Source organism: Dermacentor silvarum, chromosome 1 (genome assembly GCF_013339745.2).
Source record: "Dermacentor silvarum isolate Dsil-2018 chromosome 1, BIME_Dsil_1.4, whole genome shotgun sequence".
Taxonomy (NCBI): Eukaryota; Metazoa; Arthropoda; class Arachnida; order Ixodida; family Ixodidae; genus Dermacentor; species Dermacentor silvarum.
The window spans coordinates 294,329,009-294,351,830 of NC_051154.1; the positions used below are offsets into that span (position 1 = coordinate 294,329,009).

At 46.6% G+C, this 22,822-nt stretch overlaps 1 protein-coding gene across 7 annotated transcripts in view; it reads right to left on the reverse strand.

Annotated features, from left to right (window-relative positions):
* The window catches only part of LOC119437229 (FK506-binding protein 15-like), a 141,382-nt gene that overhangs the window by 85,851 nt on the left and 32,709 nt on the right, over positions 1–22,822 (reverse strand). For 6 of the 7 annotated variants that reach the window (XR_007464907.1, XM_049660368.1, XM_049660366.1 and 3 more), the window contains exons 13-16: positions 17,894–17,961; positions 8,057–8,266; positions 5,659–5,754; positions 2,442–2,536 (exon numbers count right to left, since the gene is read on the reverse strand). Coding sequence is in view for 6 of the 7 variants with exons in the window: in XM_049660368.1 (XP_049516325.1) it covers positions 2,442–2,536; positions 5,659–5,754; positions 8,057–8,266; positions 17,894–17,961 (469 nt within the window). In the remaining variant the exon portion in view is untranslated. The remainder of the gene's footprint in view (positions 1–2,441; positions 2,537–5,658; positions 5,755–8,056; positions 8,267–17,893; positions 17,962–22,822) is intronic. The other variant, XM_049660365.1, reaches the window with a different exon arrangement.

Genomic DNA, 22,822 nt, shown 5'->3' on the forward strand with positions numbered 1-22,822 from the left:
GGCAGCCATGACGTGAAGCATAGCCTCCGAGATGTGTACCAGCCATCCGTGGCTTAAGGCTGCCTATTCGGGAGCGCCGAATAATTCACAAATATCGAATACCTGAATTTGAATCGAAGCAAAGAATGAATATAGAATTATTCGATCTAATATTCGACAATACCGAATATTCGCCCATCCCTACTTTTGTGTCAACTACAGCTACAGTCGCCGACCGTTTATTCGGACGCTGAAAATTCGGACATGCTCGTTTATTCGGACACCTTCGCGGCACCGCCACTCGTCCCATTGAAGTAATGTATAACCACGACCGATAGTTCGGACGCTCTACAGCGCGCCGTTCGATTTTTCGGACTCCGGCGGCCTGGTCAGATGCGACGTCGAACGCCACGATACGGTCACGACAAGCTGGCCGCGATGTTTACATTTTGCTAGGTTGCCAGCACTGAAAGAGCGGTGTCTAAATCCACGCAGCACCTATAAGTGTCAGTTGCCGATCTCGAAGGCTATACTTTTGTTGGCTGCACCTATTGGTGGTCGTGTTTCGGATTTAGCCAGTCCAGTATCCATTGACTGTATACCGCGGCCAAACAGCAGGCCAGGCCAAGCCAAGCCAGTGTGCTTGGAAGTCGGTGCTCGGCCTTTGCGTTGTCAGTTGTTACGTGACCTAGGCCTTGTCAAGAGCTACCTTTCAAGTCTCGCTCTTTTGCTTAGTGCAGGCGTTCTCAAGTACGTTCATCCCAGGGAACCCTGCTAAGCTCCATAAAGTGCCAAGGAACCCCCCCCCCCCCCCCAATTAATCGAATGTCGAATTATCGAGGGTATCAAGAAAACAAACAAATGCTTCACTACGTCAACACGATTTTATTTACTCAATGAATCGTCAAATCTTGTTTCTGTTTAGCACAAGACCAGTGCCGAAGCTGAAATTCTCTTCATCTCATGACTGATTAGCGCTAGCAGCGACGAAGGCCTCGCGACATCCTTCGCGGCGCGCGTTTTCATCTGAGACTCGCTTTGCAACAACGGGCGCACACCCGGATTATTTTTTCGCGACTCAGCTGCTCGCCAACAAATTGTCCGTCCATCTCGATGTAGCCGGTGCTTTTTATCTTCGACAGCTTTGCACTGAGTCAAAGCGAAACTACTGCTTGCCGCAACCGCTGCGGACGAAACCGCGACCGCTATCGACGGGATCATGGACGGCGACCTTGCAGTTCAGAAGGCAGGCGGCTGACGCACGCACCAAGTCAAAACGAAACTACCTTTCGCTGCAAGAAGTGCGGACGAAACTGCGGTCGCTATCGACGCTGCCATGGGAGGCGACTACGCAGTTGTGAAGGCACGCAGCCGATGCGTGCATCGAGTGAAAACGAAACTACTATTTGCCGCAACCGCTGCGGACGAAACTGCGGTGGTTATCGACGCGATCAGAGATAGCGACTACGCACTTACGGAGGCACGTGGCTAGCCGCCAACGCGGTGTTACGCGCAGCGATAAACGCAAGAATAAAGGCTTTAAAGGCACAATTAGGCACAAAGCGCTTCGGCGTTGCTGTCAGTCACGTGCCGCGTACGATTGCCGCTGAGGACCACGGCGATGCGGACTGCGCCGCTTCGTTTCGGTTGGACGTACGCCGTTCTTGCTCTTCTGCGGCGCGCATTTGCGGTGCTCCGCGTTTTTTTTTTTTTTTTTTTAAATTTTTCCTCCAACGTATAGGTCAGTGCGCACGCTATCGGCACCTACCCTATCTACAAATAAGAGAAAGGCGCATGGTGGTAAGCTACGGCCTCCGAGATTCAAGTGCGAAAACTTAGGTGCGCTGCCCGTTCTGAGAGGTTGGGTGGCTACAAGCTGCTTGCGTATTTATTGCGCAGTTCGCGCGTTGCTGTTACGCACTGTGATGTGCTTTTTGACACTCGGACATGGGTAATGGAGGCTTTGGATCAAGCGCACCTCGTGTTTGCCGTTTTAGACACTTGTCGAGAGCGGGACCAGGGAAAATTTATCAGTGGCTCGCGAAACCCCGAGCAGGGGCCTGCTGAAACCACTTTGAGAACCCATGGAAGCCTTAATGTGTTAGGCCTGATTTGCTTGTTCGATCTCTTCCAGTCGTTGCGTAGTGCGAAATGGCTCCGACGCCTCCCGTGCCATCTGCGCCGACGAGACGCGGCAATTACAAGACTCTGTCTATAGCGATAGCCAGACACTGTAGGAAATAAAGCTGACCTGATCGCGTGTAAGCGTGCATCTGTACAGTCGCGCATTGACAATTTATTCCGTCCACTGGGACCATAAAAGTACTTTTTTCTGGCGAATCCTTTTTTTCGGACTCTCGATTATTCGGATTTTTTCGCGGTTCCCGTCGAGTCCGAATAAACGGTCGGCGACTGTATACAATGTAATGCTCGCTAAGCACTATGTGGCCTTTACTACGCACCTCTGGTTTTTCTGTAGCAGGTCACAAATCTTCTCATTAAGTCCTTGGATCTTTTGGTCTTTCTCGGAGTTATCATTTTTCAGCTTCTCATTGTCCTGCACAGTCAAAGAAAAAGAAAAGACGCAAATCCATGTCGTCACACTGACATAGCGGCACTGGAGTGTCAGCACAAAGAAAAAAATGGGAGTACTGACTTCATTTTCTCTTCTAATAATCAACTTCTTACTATGAAATTTGCATAAATAGAGCTTTGAAGAATATCTTATCAGTCTAAACTGATTTGGTTTAGAAACCACCAGGTACATGCATGCACAAAAAAAATGCTATCAGAATTCTCAAACAGCACATTGACCAATGACTTTATGTGAAACACAGTTTGGGCTTATTTTAGTAAAGTTTCCTGTGGTGCTCGATCTGAACATTTGATGACACCACAATTCTGCTCTCTGGGAGGCGAACTTGAAACCATGTGACAAATCACATGAGATTCTCATGGGAGCCTGCTTTTGCAAGTACTAAAAGAAATAGTTCTTTGTGAGCTAGAAGGTTCCTTTGCATCCAGAAATTACTCTCTGATGACAGGCTCTGGTGTTCATTTGGGAGAGGCTTCAATCAAGGAACGAGTCTTGTACCGAGTGCTTTGTACACAAGTGTCTCCTTGTCAGCCTCCACTTTGGGTGACACTAGCTAGCTAAGCCAATGTAATGTGGCCGAGCCAAGCCAAATGCTTCGAATTGCATGGCAGTATGTCATTGGCAGCACGAAAAGCACAATAGGCCATTGTTCAACCTGTGTTTTCTAAAAAAATTTGCATTTATAGGGACACTAAAGAAAAAGATAATTTGAACTGTACTACAGTTAAACCTGGATATAAAGAAATTGACAAATTCCCGAAAAACTTCGTTATAAAGAGGATTTCGTTATATGAAGGTTCGGCACGAAACTTCGAAAAAGAAACGCTTTAAGTAAGCAAAAGGGTAACAGACGGCAGAGCTCACCCAACTCGCGGTAAAAAACTGCGCGATTTTGCGTTGTTTGTTCATGATGGCTGGCAGCACTGACCGTTCGTACGACATCAATGAACACAATGCTGCTCCGTCATCGTCCAGCGAGCCCGAGGCGCAAAAGGTTGATGGTGTCCAGCACCTCCTTCGCAGAGGGCATTGCGCATGCCAAGTCGTCCTCCCAAGGTCCGTACTGCAGTCTCTGATAGTTTCTGCCAGAACCTCATCCGTCATCTCCTCAGTTGTGACAGCACAGTTGTCAGCATATAAAAAATCACAAATCTGCACATCGTCCGGGACTCCTCCATTTGTGCGCAGCGAGATCGAAGCTTCAGCGAGATCGGGCGGGCATGAAGGCTCCTCCTCTCCGGCGTCGGAGAGGAGGAGTTCTTGGCTTGATGGCCTAGCCCGCCAAGCCGGCACTCCTCTCCAGTGCCAGCTGGGCGGGCTAGGCCAGCTGCAGCCAGCGGCGGGATCAGGCTTGAATGAAGGGAGGGGGAAAGGTCACGCCCACAGCGGCAAGATCATCGGGTCAAGGAATGCAGGCCCGCCTCGTGCACGCTCGCACGCACGCACACGTGCCCTCGCTCTCGCCTCGCAGTCGCCGTGAATTCGAGCGCGCCAAGCGCGCCGCCGCCGCTTCGCATTCCATTGCGGCGGAGAAGGTGCTTCCAGTTGCTGCTCGCGCAAAAATGACAAAATTTGGGGTGAAATCTCTAGGTTGTCGGTGAGGAAAATTCTTTATTTCGAGGGGGTCTCCCGCTGCCATTTCATTACGTAGAGGTCTCAAATACATGTGCTTCTATGGAGTAACGGCGGGGAATAGAAAAACTTCGTTATATCCAGGAATTCGTTATATAGATGTTCGTTATAAGCAGGTTTAACTAGTAAATTACCCTTATGCAATGCCAAGAAAGCCACTCTTACTTTGAGAGGAGATTTGGCAAGCCAGAAAAGAGAAAAACGAAACAGTGGCAGTGACGCCACCTTGAAGTTCCTGCACCAGCTCGCTATGACATCTTAGATTTTGATGCTTCCGCTCAAGCCCAGTTAATGTCTTCAACTACAAAATGGACTGTATCATATTTTAAAGGAGCCAACGACTTAGCTTTGGCGAGTTCCAAGAATTCGTTTTGTGCCCCAGTGGCCTATGTATGAGAAAATACCATGAAATCTGCGATTCCACACTGATGTACCAGCACTTAGGTTTCAGTGCGAAATTTAGAAAAAAAATGAAAGTTTAGCCTTCATTTTTTTGTGAAGTAATCAAGCTCTTAACATGAAATTAATGGAACTAGAGTTTTGAAGTACTTTTTAAAACTGATATTTATCTGTATTATCTTTGATACCTATGATATTATCTTTATCTGATAGCCAGGCTTCCAAGGAGTGCAGCAAGTTTATAACACCATCTTACTGCACCCTCAAACATCTTGAAATGTTGAGGAATCAAAGAAAAAAAAACAGAATTCATATGTCAAGTTACAACTTCAAAGTTTCCAAACTTTGGATAGAATACATGTAATAGGTAAAAATGTGAAACAATGCTTACTGCACTCCTTGAGTATTCAGGAATGTATTCACATAACTTTCAGCTTACTTATTGTAAAACATTATTTGGCAGACATCCCAGAAATTTGGAACAGAAAAAAATTGGATAAAATATTTTCTTCACTATATAGAGAAAAACTAGCAGTATATTTGCAACTAACATATGAAATTACCTATTTTCTGTAAATTTAATTCCTCTAGTAGCAATAGAAACTTTGCTCGAAGCCCAGGTCCCCACTTAAGTCAGCATAGAACACACAAAATATGATGCAGGAACTCTGGATTAAAATTTTTCGAAGCAGATTAACCCCTTCCGCACCACGTTATCCTGAATTCCGATGAAAAATGGCCAATTATTTTTAAAGACTCCAGTTGCTAACCTGTTTTACCTTCTCAGAAAGAATAGATTCACTTCCACTTGTGCTGTGCCATGGATTGTGTGCTGCCATCTACCAAAGGCATGACTAAGCACTAAGACAAAACTAGGCTTGTCCATGGCATTTCTAGAAAATGCTAAGTACCACTGTCAAGCTTAGCTCGTCCCTGGCCGTTTTTACCAGAAAAGCATGGATGAACCCAACTCGTCCAAGGCACTAAAAGGGGTTAACAAAATGCAAGACAGTCTTTGGTGGGTACACTGAAAGCATTGGTGCGAGCCTTACCTGGACCATCTTCTGGATGTTGTAAAGCAGTACATCGCTGTCCATGTGAGAGCCCAGTAGCGGAGCTGAAGGCAGCTGGGACTTCACCGCATCCAGCTGCACAGCATGATTTGGTTGAAAGAAAAAGGCCCAATTACATCAGGACAAGTTGAAAATGCTTGTCAGGGAAATTATGCAGTTAGGCTTTCTCATAGAAAAGTTGAAAGGGCAATCTGGTTAATTCATTACAGCATTATGTAACCTTGACCGCAAACACTCTAATAAGGGCACTGTAGTAAGCAGCATCACAAATGCGCAATAAATGTTTGAACAACCTCATGAACTTTATAAAGGGCCCTTCACTAGGCTCTATTGGAAATGCTGCCAGGAGGCAAGCTTCACCACAAACATAAAAGTAACTCTCGCCCTTTGCCTCGCCTAGCGTCCACAAGCAACATTCCTTTCCTGCATTTTCTCATATCAGAGTAGAGGAATCGCATAACGTTTGTGACACGAGCCTCACCTCGCAGTTTTTTCTTTCTTTTCCTTTTTTGCTACGTGGTATATATCACCAAATGATTTACTGCAGCACAAAATGATTTACTGAAGTCACGTGTCATGATCAATAATGTCAGAGGCATTCAGCGTGACGTGGATGCACTTTCGGTATGACTGTTTCTCTGTAGGGAAGCGAGGCTCTCGAAAGCAGGAACGCATGGCCTGTCATTTGAATTTTCAGCCATTTTCACACTGCGCATTGGTGCACCTTGCAGACACATTTGTCAGTGCATGATCTACGCCCCATGCTTGTATGTATGATGCTGGATTCAAAAAAGATGGCCCCAATGCCACTTTTAAAAAAGCAGTTCCTACTTGTTTCCTGAAACTAATGATGCTCACTCTTCCTTTCATGGGTTTTTCAACTGCCATAGCCATTTCCACATAATCTGCAATTTGAATTACAAAGCAAGTGGTGTGCAGCAGCACACCGTGAATGTGGGCTGCCATAGTATGTTACTTTTACCCCTTTCAGGCTCAATGCTGTACATGTACGACCTCCACGAACACCTTAAAAATGGCCAATGACGTACATGTACGTTAACATTTGTACATTTAAAAAGCACACCTCTTTCGATCATTTCTTTCGCTTGGCATGTGCTGCCACTAGATGGAAACGCATGAAATTTTTTACTTGCGCCAATGCTTCTCCGTTTTTTTTTTTTTTTAATAGCAACGGCGCGTTGGCTATCGCTCGCGCATCTGAGCGCGCGCGTGTTCACGGCAGCGATACGTGCGCGATTCTTTTGATTATTTCTTTCGCTTGGTATGTGCTGCCACTAAACGGGAACACGTGGAATTTTTTACTTGCGCCAATGCCTTTTTTTTAATGGCAATGGCGCATCACATATCGCTTGCGCATCCGGGCGCCACGTGCGTGGCACCGGCGGAAAGTTACGGTTTTCTCCTGCGGCGGATCCCGCTTGTTGCATGCACTAAACTGATGGCTATCTGGTTTCAAATCTCTCAAAGGGTGACCGCTTGTTACTCGATCGTTTATCACCCACCGCGGTGCGATTACACCTGTTCCCAGGCGGGCGCTGCTGTTTGCTGCAGAAGCAGCAGCAGCGTTTCCTTTTTTTGGAGACCACAAAAGCTCTATCGCACCTTGTTGGCGATAAGACGAAGGGTTCTCACTTGTTTTGGTTTCTGGACGTGCACACACCATTTTTCAGTTCGCTTATCTTCTTCTTCATGAATAAACATTGTGTATTTTACAACACAAACGATTTTTCCTCACTTTACTGTCCCTCTAAAAAAATTACGACCATATTTTTTCGAAATAGGTTCTTTCGAAGAATTTAAATCAGCAATAAAAAAATCGACCCTGGGGGGTCGCATTTGGCAAAAAAATTCGACCCTCAAAGGGTTAAGACTGTTTTTTGCAGACTAATTTATGAGTTGGGAGAGAGAGAGAGGTTTATTTGAAGAAAGGCAGAGAAGGCCAGCTTGAGTGTTAATTTGCTCTGGCCTGCTACTTTACACTGGGGAAGAGGAGGGGGGGGGGGGGGATAAAAAGAGCGATGATTGATGATAAGATAAGGAGGTGCGTATATACATGTCCATCACGTTGAGGTCATACTAGAGTTATGCAGCGAGTCCAGTGGCTTGAAGGAAGGCTATAGTCGCTTCGATGACCACAGCTGCACTGTTGGCGTCAGGCCAAGGACCTAATACAATCTCGTCAGATATTGGTCTTTTAGTCACTCGTGTTGGGATGATCCTAGTGCTCAATAGGTAGAATGACTGACAAGTTAAACTTGCTTTTCAATACAAGTTATGTGCATAATTTTAAATAATAGACAATGAAAATACTTTTTTTTTAGCAGGTATGATAGAAAATGTGCCCTTGTAGTCTAACCTTTCTGAGGATGTCATCCACCTTGTCGGCTAGCTTGGTAATGTTCAATCGGACTTCCGTATTCTGTGCTCGTGTCTCTGATAGCAGCAAGGGCAGCTGCATGTCAACTGCTGCACCCGTGGTTGTTGGCACAGCAGCAGAGTAGGAATGTGCTCCTGGTGGCAGCAGGAAGCCCTGATGCTGGTAGGGGTAGGAAATCAGTCCACCCTGCTGGTAGGATGTGGAAGCAAGAAGAGAAGGGTGAGGGAGGGAACACACAGCTCACCTTCAGAATGCAAGGCTGTACATTGCACAAAATGAGGCAAAGTAAGGACACCAAGGACGAATAAGAGCTGCAGCTATATCAAGTTTGCAGTGAAACCTGTATTGTTAGTTTTAAACAACAGAAAGTTACAAGGTTAACCTGGTACTGCTTTAGGTGTAGATTCTGAATTTCAGTTCAAAGCATTTACTTGATTTTGAAGAAAATTATTTGTATCAAGATCATTCGCAATAGCAAGAATTTCCAAACCTTTTGGCCACGGGGGAATGCACCCTCCTTCAGAACATGCCAAGGCACCCATTATATTCTTGCCCCCAAGATACACAAAGTAAAAACGAATAGAGATGAAATGGTCCCTCAATAAATATTTGTGTAACCACTCAATTGGTTAAGAGCAAATGAAAACAATAAAGTGAACATATCACTAGTAGCATTGCAGTGGTGATGAAAAGGCAGCAGGGGGTGGCACTTGCATTGGGGTCTTCAAGTAACTAAATAACGCTACAGTCCCATCAACTTTGTTAACCCTTTCAGGCGTGTGTACACGAATGTGTACACCAAGATAATGCACCAACAGCAAAAGCATTGGTGAACATATTGACATTTAAATGTGTCGAATACATCTTGAAACACTTCTGATTGGAATTGTGCTGCAAGCTTGAATAAAATGTGCAAAATATTTTAGTAAAATGAGTGGGAAGGTAGACGGCTGCGTATTTTTGCTGTGTGTATGTCATTGTATGCAGCAGGTTCACTTCTTTCACTGTTTTTCACAGTATGTTGCACAAGGCATAATTTTCAAGTGACTTCACAGGTGCTTTTCAAGCCTGCTAGACATGAAATAGGTGATGTTCTCACATCTGATGTTCCTGTCGCGAGTTGTTGCATGAAGTCCACAGTGTAAACTTGACAAAACTCACTAAAGAATTGAACATTCTTAATACTTTTTTTCCAGCTGTATGCTTTTTATGATTCTGAAGATGCAAGAAATGTAGTGTGTCATTTTTCAACAAAAAAAAAACTGCCATATTTTCTGGTTTATAAGTCACACCCCCCTGAACGCAGCAGTTTTTCAGAAAAAAAAAAACATAAGTCGCACTGGTGTATGTCTTAAGACGCACCTGTTCACTCGGTAAGCGATATAAAAAATTAGTGACGTTTCACTTCGTGCATGCGGGTCACGCGCAAGCGTATGGATGCCATTCCTATATAACTGCGATCGCAATGATATGGACACTCCAGGCACATTTCTGCCGTTTTGGTCGGTGCGATTTTCTTAAGTTTAAGGGCGGTAACATCGTCCCCGCGCGTCATATGCTGTATGTGCGAGTCGAAGCGTGCGACAGTGAGCCAAATTGCACACAAGGGAGGAAAGCGGGAAGGCAGCGCGGGAGGGAGAGGGGGCCTTGTACAGGGCTTGTGCCCTGGTAGCAACTGCATAGTTTGCACACCGGCGTGCGCCGTATTTTGAAAGCAATCTGCAGATACGACGACTTTGGGGTTGGTCGACTCACGGTCGGCCTGCCGCCGCTTGCGTTGCTGCTCCATCCTTCTTACACGGCGCTCGGCAACTCGATCACAAGACAAACCCAGTACCTTCATAGCGCACACACAACCCGTAGCAACTGCCAGAGGAGGTCAACCCAGTGAGCTTCGCGTGGCCATAACATCCAATCCAATTTTGACGGCAGTTTTTGCAAAAAAAAAAAAACTAAATAAAACAAAAAAATGTAAATAGGTCGCACCATTGTATAAGATGCACTGACGAAAAATTCAGAAAAATACCGTGACTTATACACCGGAAAATACGGTAATTGGCACCTGAAAGGTTTAAATCAATGTTTAACCGTATACTACGCAGTTGCTTGAAAGCTATACAGTAGAACCCCGCTGTTACGTTTCTGGGTGCTGCGTTTTCCCGGCTGTTACGTAGTTTTCGGCCAGTCCCGGCACAGCTCCCATAGAACCCAATGCATTGGTAACCCCGCTGTTACGTCGCAACTGTAGGACCGTTCCTGCACCTTACATTGCGAACTGCCACGCCGCACCCGCCCGAGCGGCCATTTTGACTTTTCATGTTGCTTGGCTTGGTTGCTTGACGATGGCATTGGCCGCCCAAAGTGCCGGGGGCAACAACTATGACGTATTTTCGGTTTCCGCCAGCAAAAGTATGGCCCTTGAGATCCGTATTTGCTATGTAAAGATGGTGTCTATGATGCGTTGTGGCCCTAAAATTGGTTTTGGCTCATAGATGTTCCGTATAAAGTCTAAGGGTATGGCCACGCTAGCGGCAAAAACGCGGCAGGAATGGGGGGTTTTGCGGCGTGCCGCGCAAAATGGGTTCGAGACCCATTTCTGCGGCAAATGCCGCGTGCCGCGAGATGAACTAAAATCAAGAGCGACGAGGGTGACATCACGGAGCCATCACGACCTGACCGCCGCTGGTCCGCGCCGGGTTTTCAATCGACGATCGTCGTCTCTCGCATGAAACAACGAGCGCTCGCGGTGTTGCCCGCGCGTTCGGAAAGCGCGGGAGTACAGTGGCCCATTCTAGCCACTTATCGCGCTGCCGCGCGGCGAGACACGCGTGCCACGGTGGCCTCGCAGCAAGGCGCTGACGCACGGCAACTTGCCACTCGCGGCATGACGCACGCGTTTTTTGCCGCTAGCGTGGCCGTACCCTATAACGCTGTCGCCACGTGCCGTATGTGGTATGTGCGAGAGAAAGCGTGCGAGGGGAGCCGATGACTGCGTTTCGCGCGCGAAAGAAAGAAAAGCAGGGAGGAAGCGCGCCTCCTTCCGTTGCGCTCAAGACACCGGCGAGGGAGCGAGGGGGAGGGATAGCGGGCAGCGTTGTACTCTGGCATTATACTGCATGGCGGCGCGCGGTCGTGCGGGCTGTATCTTGAAAGTGATCTGCATGGGGGCAGAGTCTACCCAGTGTAGGTGCGTCGGCGGTTCATAGCTTTGTGCGTGCTGCGTGTTCTCGGCGCTCAGTTTGCGTTGAAGCGATAGACAACAGCACGAAGGTCACTTCGCTCGCTTCTGCAGTGGCGCTTAAATTCCTCACGCCAGCGTTTGACAGCGCGTGTCTGCGATTATCGAGCGTGATGTGTTCATGTTTGCCTGTGGGCGCTCACGCCATGCTTGTTAATTAGTTAAGAAGAGAATGTTTACAAGTTTATACGGACGATTGCAATCGATACTTCGGCTGTCGGGCAAAACTACTTTTTTTCACACGTAAGAATTAAAATAATATTGTGTGCAGTTCAACACTACTCCCATTTCTCAATTTTTCCTGTTTCCTGGCTCTTGCGTTTCCCGCCTCTTACGGGTTTTTTTTACGGTCCCGTGAAAAACGTAACAGCGGGGTTGTACTGTATTTGAACTGAGCAGAATTGGTACTTTTGGCAAGCATGAGACTTGACACGTTTTCTCACACAAACTAGTCCAGCGTATTCATGAAAGAGCGTTACCAGTCAAGCAACATGCTGAATACTGGATGGTTGATGTAACTTACCCATTATATATTACCTCTGCTTTTCTGAAAACTTTCTTATCAAGACTGCCATTGCAAGTAATGCAGACCAAGGAAGACAAGGAGATGAGAAGAGCAGACACACTAAGTACTAAGTGCAATTCTGCATTAGCATCTCTGAGTTAAAAGGTTTTTTGTACAGTAAAAGCTCGTTAATTCGACACCCATTATATCGGAAATTCGGATAATTCAGACGGCTCTTTTGGTCCCGGCCAAAGTGCATGTTAGCCTATGGGACCAAACCTTCGTAAATTCGTCAGAATTCGGCCCCGCACCACTTAATTCGGACAAATGCTGACGGCTGCAACTACACGAAAGTGTGGTAAAGCAGCGTTGGCACCACTGGAGTGAAACCGAAATGTGAGAGGCATCGCGATCGGCATCAACTGGTGGGAGCGATCGCAGCGTCACCGAACGTCGATGTCTTCTTTCTTAGCTCGACTGCGCCTTCGACGCCATTTTCCCTTGTGTTGTCGGGTCGGCACCATCTCTTCTTGTGAACCATCTTTTCTTGCGGAGTTCTTTTTTTTCGTTGTGACCGTGTTTGCATGCCCCCACCATCGTGCGCTACAGTGATGGCGACGCCGGCAAAGCAGCAGAAGTACGAAGCCAAGAACTTGGCGACTAAAGTAGAAATTTTGCAAGCTCTGAAGAACGGCGAATCGCGACAGCACGTTATGACCAAGTACAACGTGAATCGGAACACATTGGGAGCGTACGTGAAAAATGAACAACAGATTTTTCAAGCCTTCGAAAGCGAGCAGTTTCATGCTTCAAGAAAGCGGTTGCGAACCGCAGCTCATCCCCAGCTCGAAGAAGCTTTGCTCCGGTGGGTTACTGACTGTCGCAACGCGCATCTGCCTTTGAGCAGACCTCTCATCAGGGCACAAAGTGAGAAGTACGCTGCGATGATGAACATTGAATCGTTCAGAGCGTCAGAAGGGTGGTTCGCGAGGTTTCGGGAGAGACATGAACTCGTCTTCATAAGTGTGTGCGGCGAAAAGGCCAGCGTTGACGAAAGCGTGACCACCGAGTGGAGAAACTTGAAGCTACTTGAGCACATCGCCGCATATGAACCACGTGACGTGTTCAATGCAGATGAAACTGCTCTATTTTTCAGAGCTCTGCCCGACAAGACTGACTTTCAAAGGGGACCCGTGCATTGGTGGCAAGAAGTGCAAGCAAAGGATAACTGTGCTTCTTGCCGCCAATATGACTGGCACGGAGCGCTTGCCACTTGTCATCGGGTAAGGCGCATAAGCCACGTTGTTTTAAAAATATCAAAAGCTTTCCTGTAAAGTACACAGCGAACAGGAAAGCTTGGATGACCTCGGACATTTTTCGAGGCTGGCTGCAGCAGTTAGACTGGCACTTCACGTCAAAGGACCGCAAGATAATTGTCGTTGTTGACAACTGCAGTGCCCATAACTGTACAGTGGAACTGAAGAGCGTCAAAGTAGCTTTTTGCCGCCCAACACTACATCTGCCCTTCAGCCGATGGACCAGGGTATCATTCACTACGTGAAGTCAAAGTACTGCAAGCACCTGCTAGAGCGAATGATTTTATGCTCAGAAGTTGGAAAGTTGCATCAAGTGGACTTACTCAGCGCAGTGCACATCATCGCCCACGTGTGGGAAAATACACCTCCGCAAGTCATCGCCAACTGTTTTCGGCACAGCAGTTTTGTGAGGCCCAAGCATGCAGCAGTAGTTGAAGCAACATTGTTGAGACAATGCAGTGTAGACTTGTCAAGAGGAGACAGGCACAGCCCAGGCATAAGGACTGCCTGTGTTGCCGGCCCTTCGCAATGCATGGCTTTCCTCAAGGATAACAACTTTTGCTCATCCGCCAGTGTTGTCTGGCTAGCCACGAAAGAAAGGACTTCAACCCCGGAATGTCAGCAACAGTACGTACCACTCTTCACACAGTGACAAAGGCAGTAGCGCCGCTTCCTGGCACAGGAAGTTTATCGCACATTGTCTAGACACATCCACCCCAACTCATAAGCAAACTTCAGCCCACTCTATCGCCAACACATAAGTGAATGGGCACCACTTGAATCAATGCGCTGAAGCATAGGTGATGGCGACTACACCGACAACACATGAACGTTTTCGTTACGGTTTACAGAGTAAGCGAGTGACTAGCAATAAGTCTCTGCTACAAGCTACAGTAAAAGCTCGATGATACGATCACGGCTAATACGAATTTCCGGATGATACGAATTTTTCTGTGGTCCCGGCCGAGCCCCATTACTTTGCAACGTGCTAGAGAACGGTTGTTACGAATCAATTTTCAGCCTGCGTCGGTTGATACGAATAAACGCCGCCCCACCGACGGCCGCGAAAGAGAACAGCGCGCAGTCACACGCTTTCTCTCCTCTTTTGGTGCGGAGGCGCGGCGCCGGACAGCACGGACTCCGCGACTGGTCGCGATGAGTTTGAAGCGGTGGCGCTTCAAGAAATAAATGCTTTTTACGTACATGTGCCTGAGTGAGTTCACCTCTGACTCTTTAATTTAGCTACAGTCGAATCTCGTTAATTCGAACACGCTTATTTCGAACATACCGCGCACCGACAATGCTCTTAGCAGCGCGCCAAATAACGCGGCGGCGCCTCCGACCGGCATTGCTCCGACATCGCCATAGAGCAAAAGCTCAGGAGAGACCCCTCAATGCCGCGCGCGAAGGAACGGGGAAAAAAAAAAAAAGAACCCGCGGCGGAAATTTCCCCTTCTCTCAAATTGCAAGGTCGCAGTTTTTGCATCGCGCCGGAACAAGCGTGTACGTGCCGACTAGAGTGTTCTAGACAACCGTATTCTAGCACACACTAGTGCCGACGTCTCAGCCACGTGGATAAAATGGCAGTGAACCCTTCTCCATTTTCTAGTCACATGTTGACCTTGCACGCTGCGGCAGCAGCGCAGAGGGAAGCAGCGGCGGAGGCACAGTCGGGCCAACGAAACTGCCACGCCCGCAAACGCTTGTTTCCCGATAACGGCAGAAAACGAAACTTCAGGGGGCGGCAGGGGGCGGCTAAAATAAGCTGGCGCCAGCACGGCGGCGGGCGCGCACGGAGATGTGCGCACGGAGTCGAAGGTGAGAGAGCTACGAGGGAGTTGAGAGGCAGGGCGAGGGGAGCCACCGAAGCGGCGGAGTTGACGCGGCTAAATCCGCTTCCCTGCCGCCCTCCTCGCTCACCTTCGACGATCTCCGCGCGCACCCGTGTGCCGGCGCCGCCCGCTCTCTCTCTGAAGCTTCGTTTTCTGTCGTTATCGGGAAGCGACCGTTAGCCGGCGTGGGCAGTTTTGTGGCCCGCACTTGCTATGCGCTTGCGCGCCACGATATTTCACGACTCGCAACGTTCGTGCATCGTGCTATGGTGCACGAATACTTCAAAAATACGTCCTTTTAATTTGAACAAAGTTTCGGGTCCCTTCGTGTTCGAATTATCGAGATTCGACAGTAGCTTTAATTGTGTTTCGATGATGCGAATTTCGGCTAATACGAATATTTTTCGTGACCCCGTGAGATTCGTATCATCGAGCTTTTACTGTATTACAAAGTACAGAATGTATACGTTCCAAACCTTGCGGGTAGCAAGAATAAATCTATCGCAACTGAGCACACTTGCGAGCAATTAGGCAGAAAATAAACATGCCTGCACTAAGAAACTATAGTGAGTCAGAAACAGGACAAGCTGCTGCTTCAAAGTGTTTGCCAAATAAAGAACGAAAAGCAAAACACTATTATCCTTATTTAATTCATAAGTGGAAAGTTTAGGCAGCTTGGAATACATTTCTAGCCCCGCTTTTATCACACGCACTGTATATGCTGCTCAAGCCATTTGGACAAGAAGTCATGAGCTCCGAAAAACATTTACATGTCCTCTGATGCTGTGACCAAAGCTTTATGTCAACCACTCGGTTACTGTCTATATCTGTAAAAACAGAGGTTTGCTGAGCCGCACCAGAGTGTCATACACATCCACTGTAAACATTGAGGCAATGGAGGCTGAGGCAAGCATGGACATGTCCCCACATGACCAAACAAGGTGGCACCCACAGGATCACCGCGAAAAGTGTCTATATTTCTAGTCTACCAATTGTTAGAACATTTACAGTTAAGTTGCAATATTGCAAACTCCTAGGGACCATATATTACTGCTTAAAGTGTGTGAAATTGAATAAACTATGATCCAACTCAAACAAAAAAATAAGCACCAACAGAAAAAAAAAATCTTATGCTTCTTTCGAAAAAGAAACACAAATTAAATTAGGTGCACACAAACAAAGCCAGTAAAAATTTTGTGAAATAGCATCATTCAGCAGTCACATTTTAAAGGTTTTGCTAATCAGTTAGTGGAAAAGATTTTTTATGCAGGCCACATTTGAATTAAATGCACAGTTCTCCACAAATGTCCATTTTCAGCCACGTATTACCATACAAGCAGCGTTAGAAGTACTTGCCAGGCTAGTTGGTGAGACAGTGCCAAATGTACAACAGGCAATTTAGTATGTGTACCTATTTATGGCTACTGTCCATTCAGCAAGTAGTGTTACTTTGCTACTGATTTTGGCAGGGAAAGCAAAATGTTTTAATAAGTAACATGCAAAAGATCCTGCGAGTTCGCTGGCCCCCCGTGCAAGGCTTTGTACAAACCAAAAACTGTCATCCACAGACTGTCTTTATCTGAAGTGTGGAGTTTTCATGGGTTAAGGGGAAACCTTGAGTAAGGTCACGCAGTGGGACCCACACATTCTACATTTTACAGCGGAGCTGCGTATAGGGTAGTTTTCAGCTTGTTTCTGTCTGTCAGTCAGCATGCCCAGGCTGCAATGAGCAGAGTAGAGTTACCACAGACAGTTCGTTGCCACTTAAGCTTGAGTAGCATGAGGTGCGTGATGGAAAGAGGCGTAATGTAACGTGCACTTATAAAAACAGCTGCACAGGAGGCCCATTCGCATAGTTTCCAGAATGGCACTACCAAGCAAGTTAGTCGAGAGGAGAGTCAAGTGCAGCAGACAGCCACGGAACAGGCATAGCAAATCTTCCATGCATAAGATTGAATTAAAGCACACCGAGCATGACAAGTGATACAAAAAACAGAGAACCAAAAAAAAAAGGAGAAAGCAACGAATATGGAACAAAACCAACTCGCCATAGCAAGTATGGCTCCAAATGAAGTAGCAGCACACGGCGATGCGAATGCTGCGCAGAAAAGGTGGGTACGTGAACAAGTGGCAGCAGGTGCATCTCCAGTAGAAGCAGCGGGGCAGCGGTGTGCAGAAACTACACGTGAGAGAGAAGAATGGAGACGCAAGGCAATGGCCGTGGCAAGTGTAGACAGGCCAATTCAGGACGCTGGTCAATGGGCATCAGTGAATGTTTCTGTCGATTCTTTCAGCTCGACATGTTTCGTTGCATGTACAATGTGTGCGACAGACTATGCTTTAAAATAAATAACATGGACCCTTGCTCTTCCACCGCCTATGTGTCTCTGCTGCACATGAGTGTGACTGCTAAATTTTTGCACAGATCTGGGGAATTTTTTCTAAACTATAATGGAAAATGAATTTATTTTCTCACCGTCATCATTCTGCCACACTTGTTTAGGAGAATGGGATGCCGCCTCTGTTCCACCATGACACTGTCTCTCAATAGCCCTTTGAAACAGGCGGTGACCATTCCGCACTCAAACCAGTGCGACGCAAACTTCTCTTACAAAAGCCAAGTGACAATTCCTTTTTTTTGTTCTTTTTTTTAATATGGAGAAGTGGATCTGTGCATGAGAAATTTTCGTTGTAAAAAACTTTGCTGGGTAGCCAGCTTCCAGACTTTCGTCATCAATTAATGAAATCATCAATTAATGAAATCATTTCCTTGAATTAGGTAGTTTTGAAATGCACCAAAATCCAGGACGACCAAACATTTTGCTATTTGAATTAACAAGAATTACAAATAATTTCAAAGCTCGAATTCTCGCCATTCTGCTGTACTGCAGCACTAGACAAATTTGTGCAACACTCTCAACTCACTGCAAGCTGGCTCTGCGCTTGGTACAGGGCCATGTGCGGGGCTGCAGGCATGGTGGGGGCTGCTGGCCCTGAAAGCAGGTCCACATGCAACAAGAATGCTCCTTATCAGGTGCACACAAAGCAAGCATTACATGGACAATAACGAACGCCGATAGCGTCAGCTTATCCATGTATGCAGAAAGATAGTAGCATGAAACTCCCACACTGCTTGTAAAGATAAAGTCAGCCACAGCTGCCCTGCAGTGTTCTGTACAACAACTAGCACTCGCAAGGTTATTTTCACAACAAAATTAAATTCTGAGGTTTTACATGCCAAAACCACGATGTGAACATGAGGCACACCGCAGTGGGGGCTCCAGATTAATTTCAACCACTTGGAGTTTATTAACGTGCACATAAATTTAAATGCACAGGCGCTTTTGCATTTCGTCCTCACTGAAATGCAGCCGCCACGGCTGGGATCGCACCTATGACCTCGAGCTCAGCAGCCCAATGCAGTAGCCAGTAGGCTACCACAGCAAGTTATTTTCAGAACACTGTGCTGCTAGCTGGCGAGACCACATCTAAGTACAGAAACACCAGTAAGCGACTGAATGCATAGCTGCAGAACACTGAATGAACACGAATATTTGAAACTGTCACATGTGTGGCAAAGCACAGTAAAGCAGACTAGTTTGAAAATTCCACACAAAAGTGGCGGAGCATTTGCAATTAGTACTCTGGCATACCGATATTGTAAGCACTGTAAGATAAATTAGTGAAATGGGTCGAGCAGCTTAGAATCATCTGAATGTTTGACCCTTTCTCACCATTAGCTACTATTAAAGAAACAGCTCCATCTTAGGAGTCGGTTAATTTTTGCCGTTAAGATATTTTTATGCAAGAATGCAAGTTCAACATTTCTTGCAACTCCAGCTGCACAGAAAATTTATTCACAGGCTCTTGTTTTCTGTTGTGCTTTAGTCTACTTAAAGGGGCCCTGAAACACTTTTTTAACTAATCATAGAATGGCCTCACTATTAAAGGACGTCCTCTCATGAATCTCATGGCGCAAACATTTTTCAAAACGTTCAAGTGCCGTTACCACACCGATATGCAGCTTTCTCTTTCTTCTCCACTAGTGCACTGGAAGCTATTCAGGATATTAACCCTTTGGTGCCCACTGTTGCCCAGGAGCAACAGCCTAAAAACAATTTTTTTTCTTGAACGCACCCTGCTGAACGATACCGCTGGCGCCATGTATGTAATGTACCAAGACTAGCGAGCCTCGCATGCTTGAAGTAAATACGTAGAGATGGCAGCACCGCTCCTTTGCTCTCGTTTTTCTTTACTGTTTTGAGAGGTGCCAGCGCAAGGACCGCACACGCGAGTAAATTTGTTCAGCTATGGCGGTATAGGACACTACTGTGACAACTGTCATACTTAGAATAGCTCATAAGGCCTTGTACGACATTTATGAGGAGGCTAAACGGTGTGGCCGCAATTTGGACAACAAAGTTTTACTCGCCAAAAGTGGTGTTGCCCAGGAGCAACAACGGGCATATGCGGAGGCGTGATCACATGTAGGGAGATATCGTTTGTGGCAGTTTTTTGCTGTGCTGAAGGTAAAGCAAAGCAATAGCTAGAGTGTTCATTCTACCGAATAGAATAAGGGTTCGTCATCAGGTCAGACTTTTTGTCTTTCACGTATACATGGCGATGTCAAAAGAAAAAAAAGTGGCTGATTCATGAAGAAATTCAGGAGCTTATCTGTCTTCCGGACGGTGATTTGTCCGACGCTGACTTCGACAGCGACCCGGATGACCCCAGCTATGATCCTAGAGATGCTCAAAAATTGATTGATACCTGTCCGCCAATCTTCGCGATAAAGAGCCATGCGTAGAGGATGACGATGGAATGTCAAGCGATAATGTTGAAGCTTTGCCGGTTACTTCTCGTGCCCACTCGGTGGCTCAGCGCAAGAAAAAGAAAGGAAACGTTCGCAGAACATGGAGGAAAGAAGACCTTTCGGTTGATGACACTGACTGGAATAAATAATAATGGAATAGGAAATAATAATTTAAAAAATAATAAAGATAATAATAATAAGAGCAATAACAAAATAAATAATAATTATAAAATAATAGTGAAATAATAGTGGAATAATAAATAGTGACCTATGTCTCCTTCCAAGGCGCAACTGCTTCAAGGCATTCCATGTGAAGTAGGACCACAGATGCCCAACGTTGCTCTGGAGCAACACCTCATTATGCAGCCATGAATAAATATAATTTTTTTCTGACAGCATAATTCGCATATTTGGTCCGTCCTTTATGCATGCTAGAGTTCCTGTGATGCTCCTTATAAAAATAAAGTTTTGGGCATCAAAGGGTTAACCAAGGGGCCAAAGCCCAGCCCAAACGGTGAGCATCTCGGTGGCAAAAGGGGTCGTCACAGTATGCCGCTGCTATCTCGGAGGCCATGCGTAGCGGACACAGCTATACGCAACTGTCATGCGTAGACCGACAGTGCAAAGATGAAATTATTTTTCTGCCTTTTTGACATTGCAGACATATGTTTCATTAACTCAAAATTAGCAATTGTGTATTACTGAGAATGTTCTTGCGATCACGAAATCAGCCAATAGCTGTTGGTGGGTCCAGCTGCTTCCGATGACGCTGCATGACGATGTTGCAGAAGCAAGAGCAAGCAATTTCTTGCCGTTTTCGACACGAGTTTGTGAATTCCTTGCTGCATGCAGGGCAATAATATTTGCGTCATGTTCACAGGAGCCTCTGGTACAGATTGGCAACATTTTCTTACTATGTTCCAAAAGCGTTTTAGGGCCACTTAAAAATTTTGTGATACCGTATTTATTCGAATCTAGGCCGATAGTTTTTTTCAAATAATCACATACGAAACTCCAGGGTCGACTTAGATTCGAGGATTTAAAAAAACGCGCCAGTTTTTCACTGAAACTGATAAATATGGTGCATAGTTAGCGCCATCTAGAAAAGTCAGTATCGCAGCCGCTACTAGCCGCGCCAGTAGCCAACTGAAGTACACGAGTGACGTCGCCATTTTGACCTACGTCGTATCGGTAGTATCGGTATGGTGCAGCATCGGCGCGCGGTGTGGCGTTAACGTAATGGCACCAAATGGGTGATGCCACTATAGTGCCGCTTTCTAAACGAATACTGTATTTACTCGAATCAAACGCGCACTTTCAACACGACCCTAAATCTGCGTCGGCATTTCAAAATGGGCGCGCCTCGCACGCGCGTCGAGCCTAGCTACCGTAGCATGCGGAAGCTTCCTCCGTGTGCTGCAGTACACGTGCTTAGGCAATAGTCTACCGTCTGTCTTCACGTTCCCAGCGTCTGCTCTATCTATCAGCATGAAGTACCGAGTTCATCATGATGCCGCATTTAAAAGGAAAGATCATCTGTGCGGAGACGGACGGAAATCGGGCCGCATCACGGGCGTTCGGAGAATCTGAAACTTGCGAGCTGGACTGGCGCAAACAGAAGGAGAGGATTTTCGCCAGCAAAGCAATGCGGAACGGTTTCAGTGGACCGAAGCAGGACGTAATCTGCGACGATCCACTCCGGCGATACGATCGCCTTGGCCCTATCTTGAAAGCAATCTGCGACGGGTAAAGTCCGCCGCGTGCCGTGTTTTCGCCGCGTTGAAGCGAGAGGCATGCTAGCACGAAGGCGCGCTTCGTCTCCAGCGTTCTGACAGTTCGTTTCCGCGGTCAACGAGCGAGATGTGTTCATGTTTGCTTGTGCGCGCGTGACGCCGTGCTTGTTAATAGCGGTCTACTAATTTGCTATCGCATTCGATGCACCGCCTTTCGGGCGAAACTGCGACTTTTTTTTATTCATCGCAACTTCAGTGCATCGGCAGGAAATCTATTTTTCCAAATGACAGAAAGTTGTATTTCTGTTTGAAAGCATGAGGTGCGCACTACTGGTAAAGGACTTTTTTTTCCTCATGGAAAACAGGTGCGCGTTACAATAGAGGAATCGTGGGAATCGAGTAAATACGGTAGTTGTGCTAGCTGCAAAGGCATCGTCAAACGTTCAAGCCGGGCGGAACTTCGGCATCGGTCTATCGTTGGAGGGGGCCACGGGAGATGGTTTTTGCGTGCGCCGCAACGTGCGCTCCTTCCAAAAATGCGGCATCTCTAATGCGCTGGCTGGTACTGAACATAGCGCACTGTTTGAAGATGTCAGCAGTAAGGAAGATAGCGACGAGGCTAGCAGCGATGGTGACATAGAATGAGCTCGGCATGTTCAAATTTAATAAATGCTGTTTCATTTTGCGAATGCTGTCCTCGCTTTTTCGTTCGGCCTATATTCGAGGTAAGTTTTTTTTTTTTTTTTTTGACTTCGAACTTTTGGGGGGTCGGCTTAGAATCGGAGTCGGCCTAGATTCGAGTAAATACGGTAGTTGAGGCGACGGGAGCTCTTTGCGTCTGCCCACGGGAGCTTTTCACGTTTTTGCCCACCATGCGTTGTCGCGATGCTGTTAAGTGCGACCTTGACTGCGCAACGCCAGCAGTTTATATGCTGTCTTGTGCAAATTTAGGTTATTGCTTTCCATTAACACGTGAGCTTAACCTGTACCGTCCTTCAAGCGCACAGACAAATTTTTTTTTAATTTTAACAGTAAAATTTGGGAGCAGGTTACATGCAAATTTCAACTTCAGGTGTGGCTTCACGGCAGCGCTAATTTCGTCCCAAGCTGTTTCACTGAAACACTGCCATGAACCCACTTTAAAGGCAAAGTTCTCCACCATCAGCATCACTAAGGAGGTGGGGAACAGGGCAGCTAGCTGAATATATGACATGAACGATTCGTGCTTCCGTGAATGGAGAATGATTTTACAAGATTCAGGCATTGTATGCAGTTATTTTCGCAAGTTATACGCGTGGATTTTGTTCC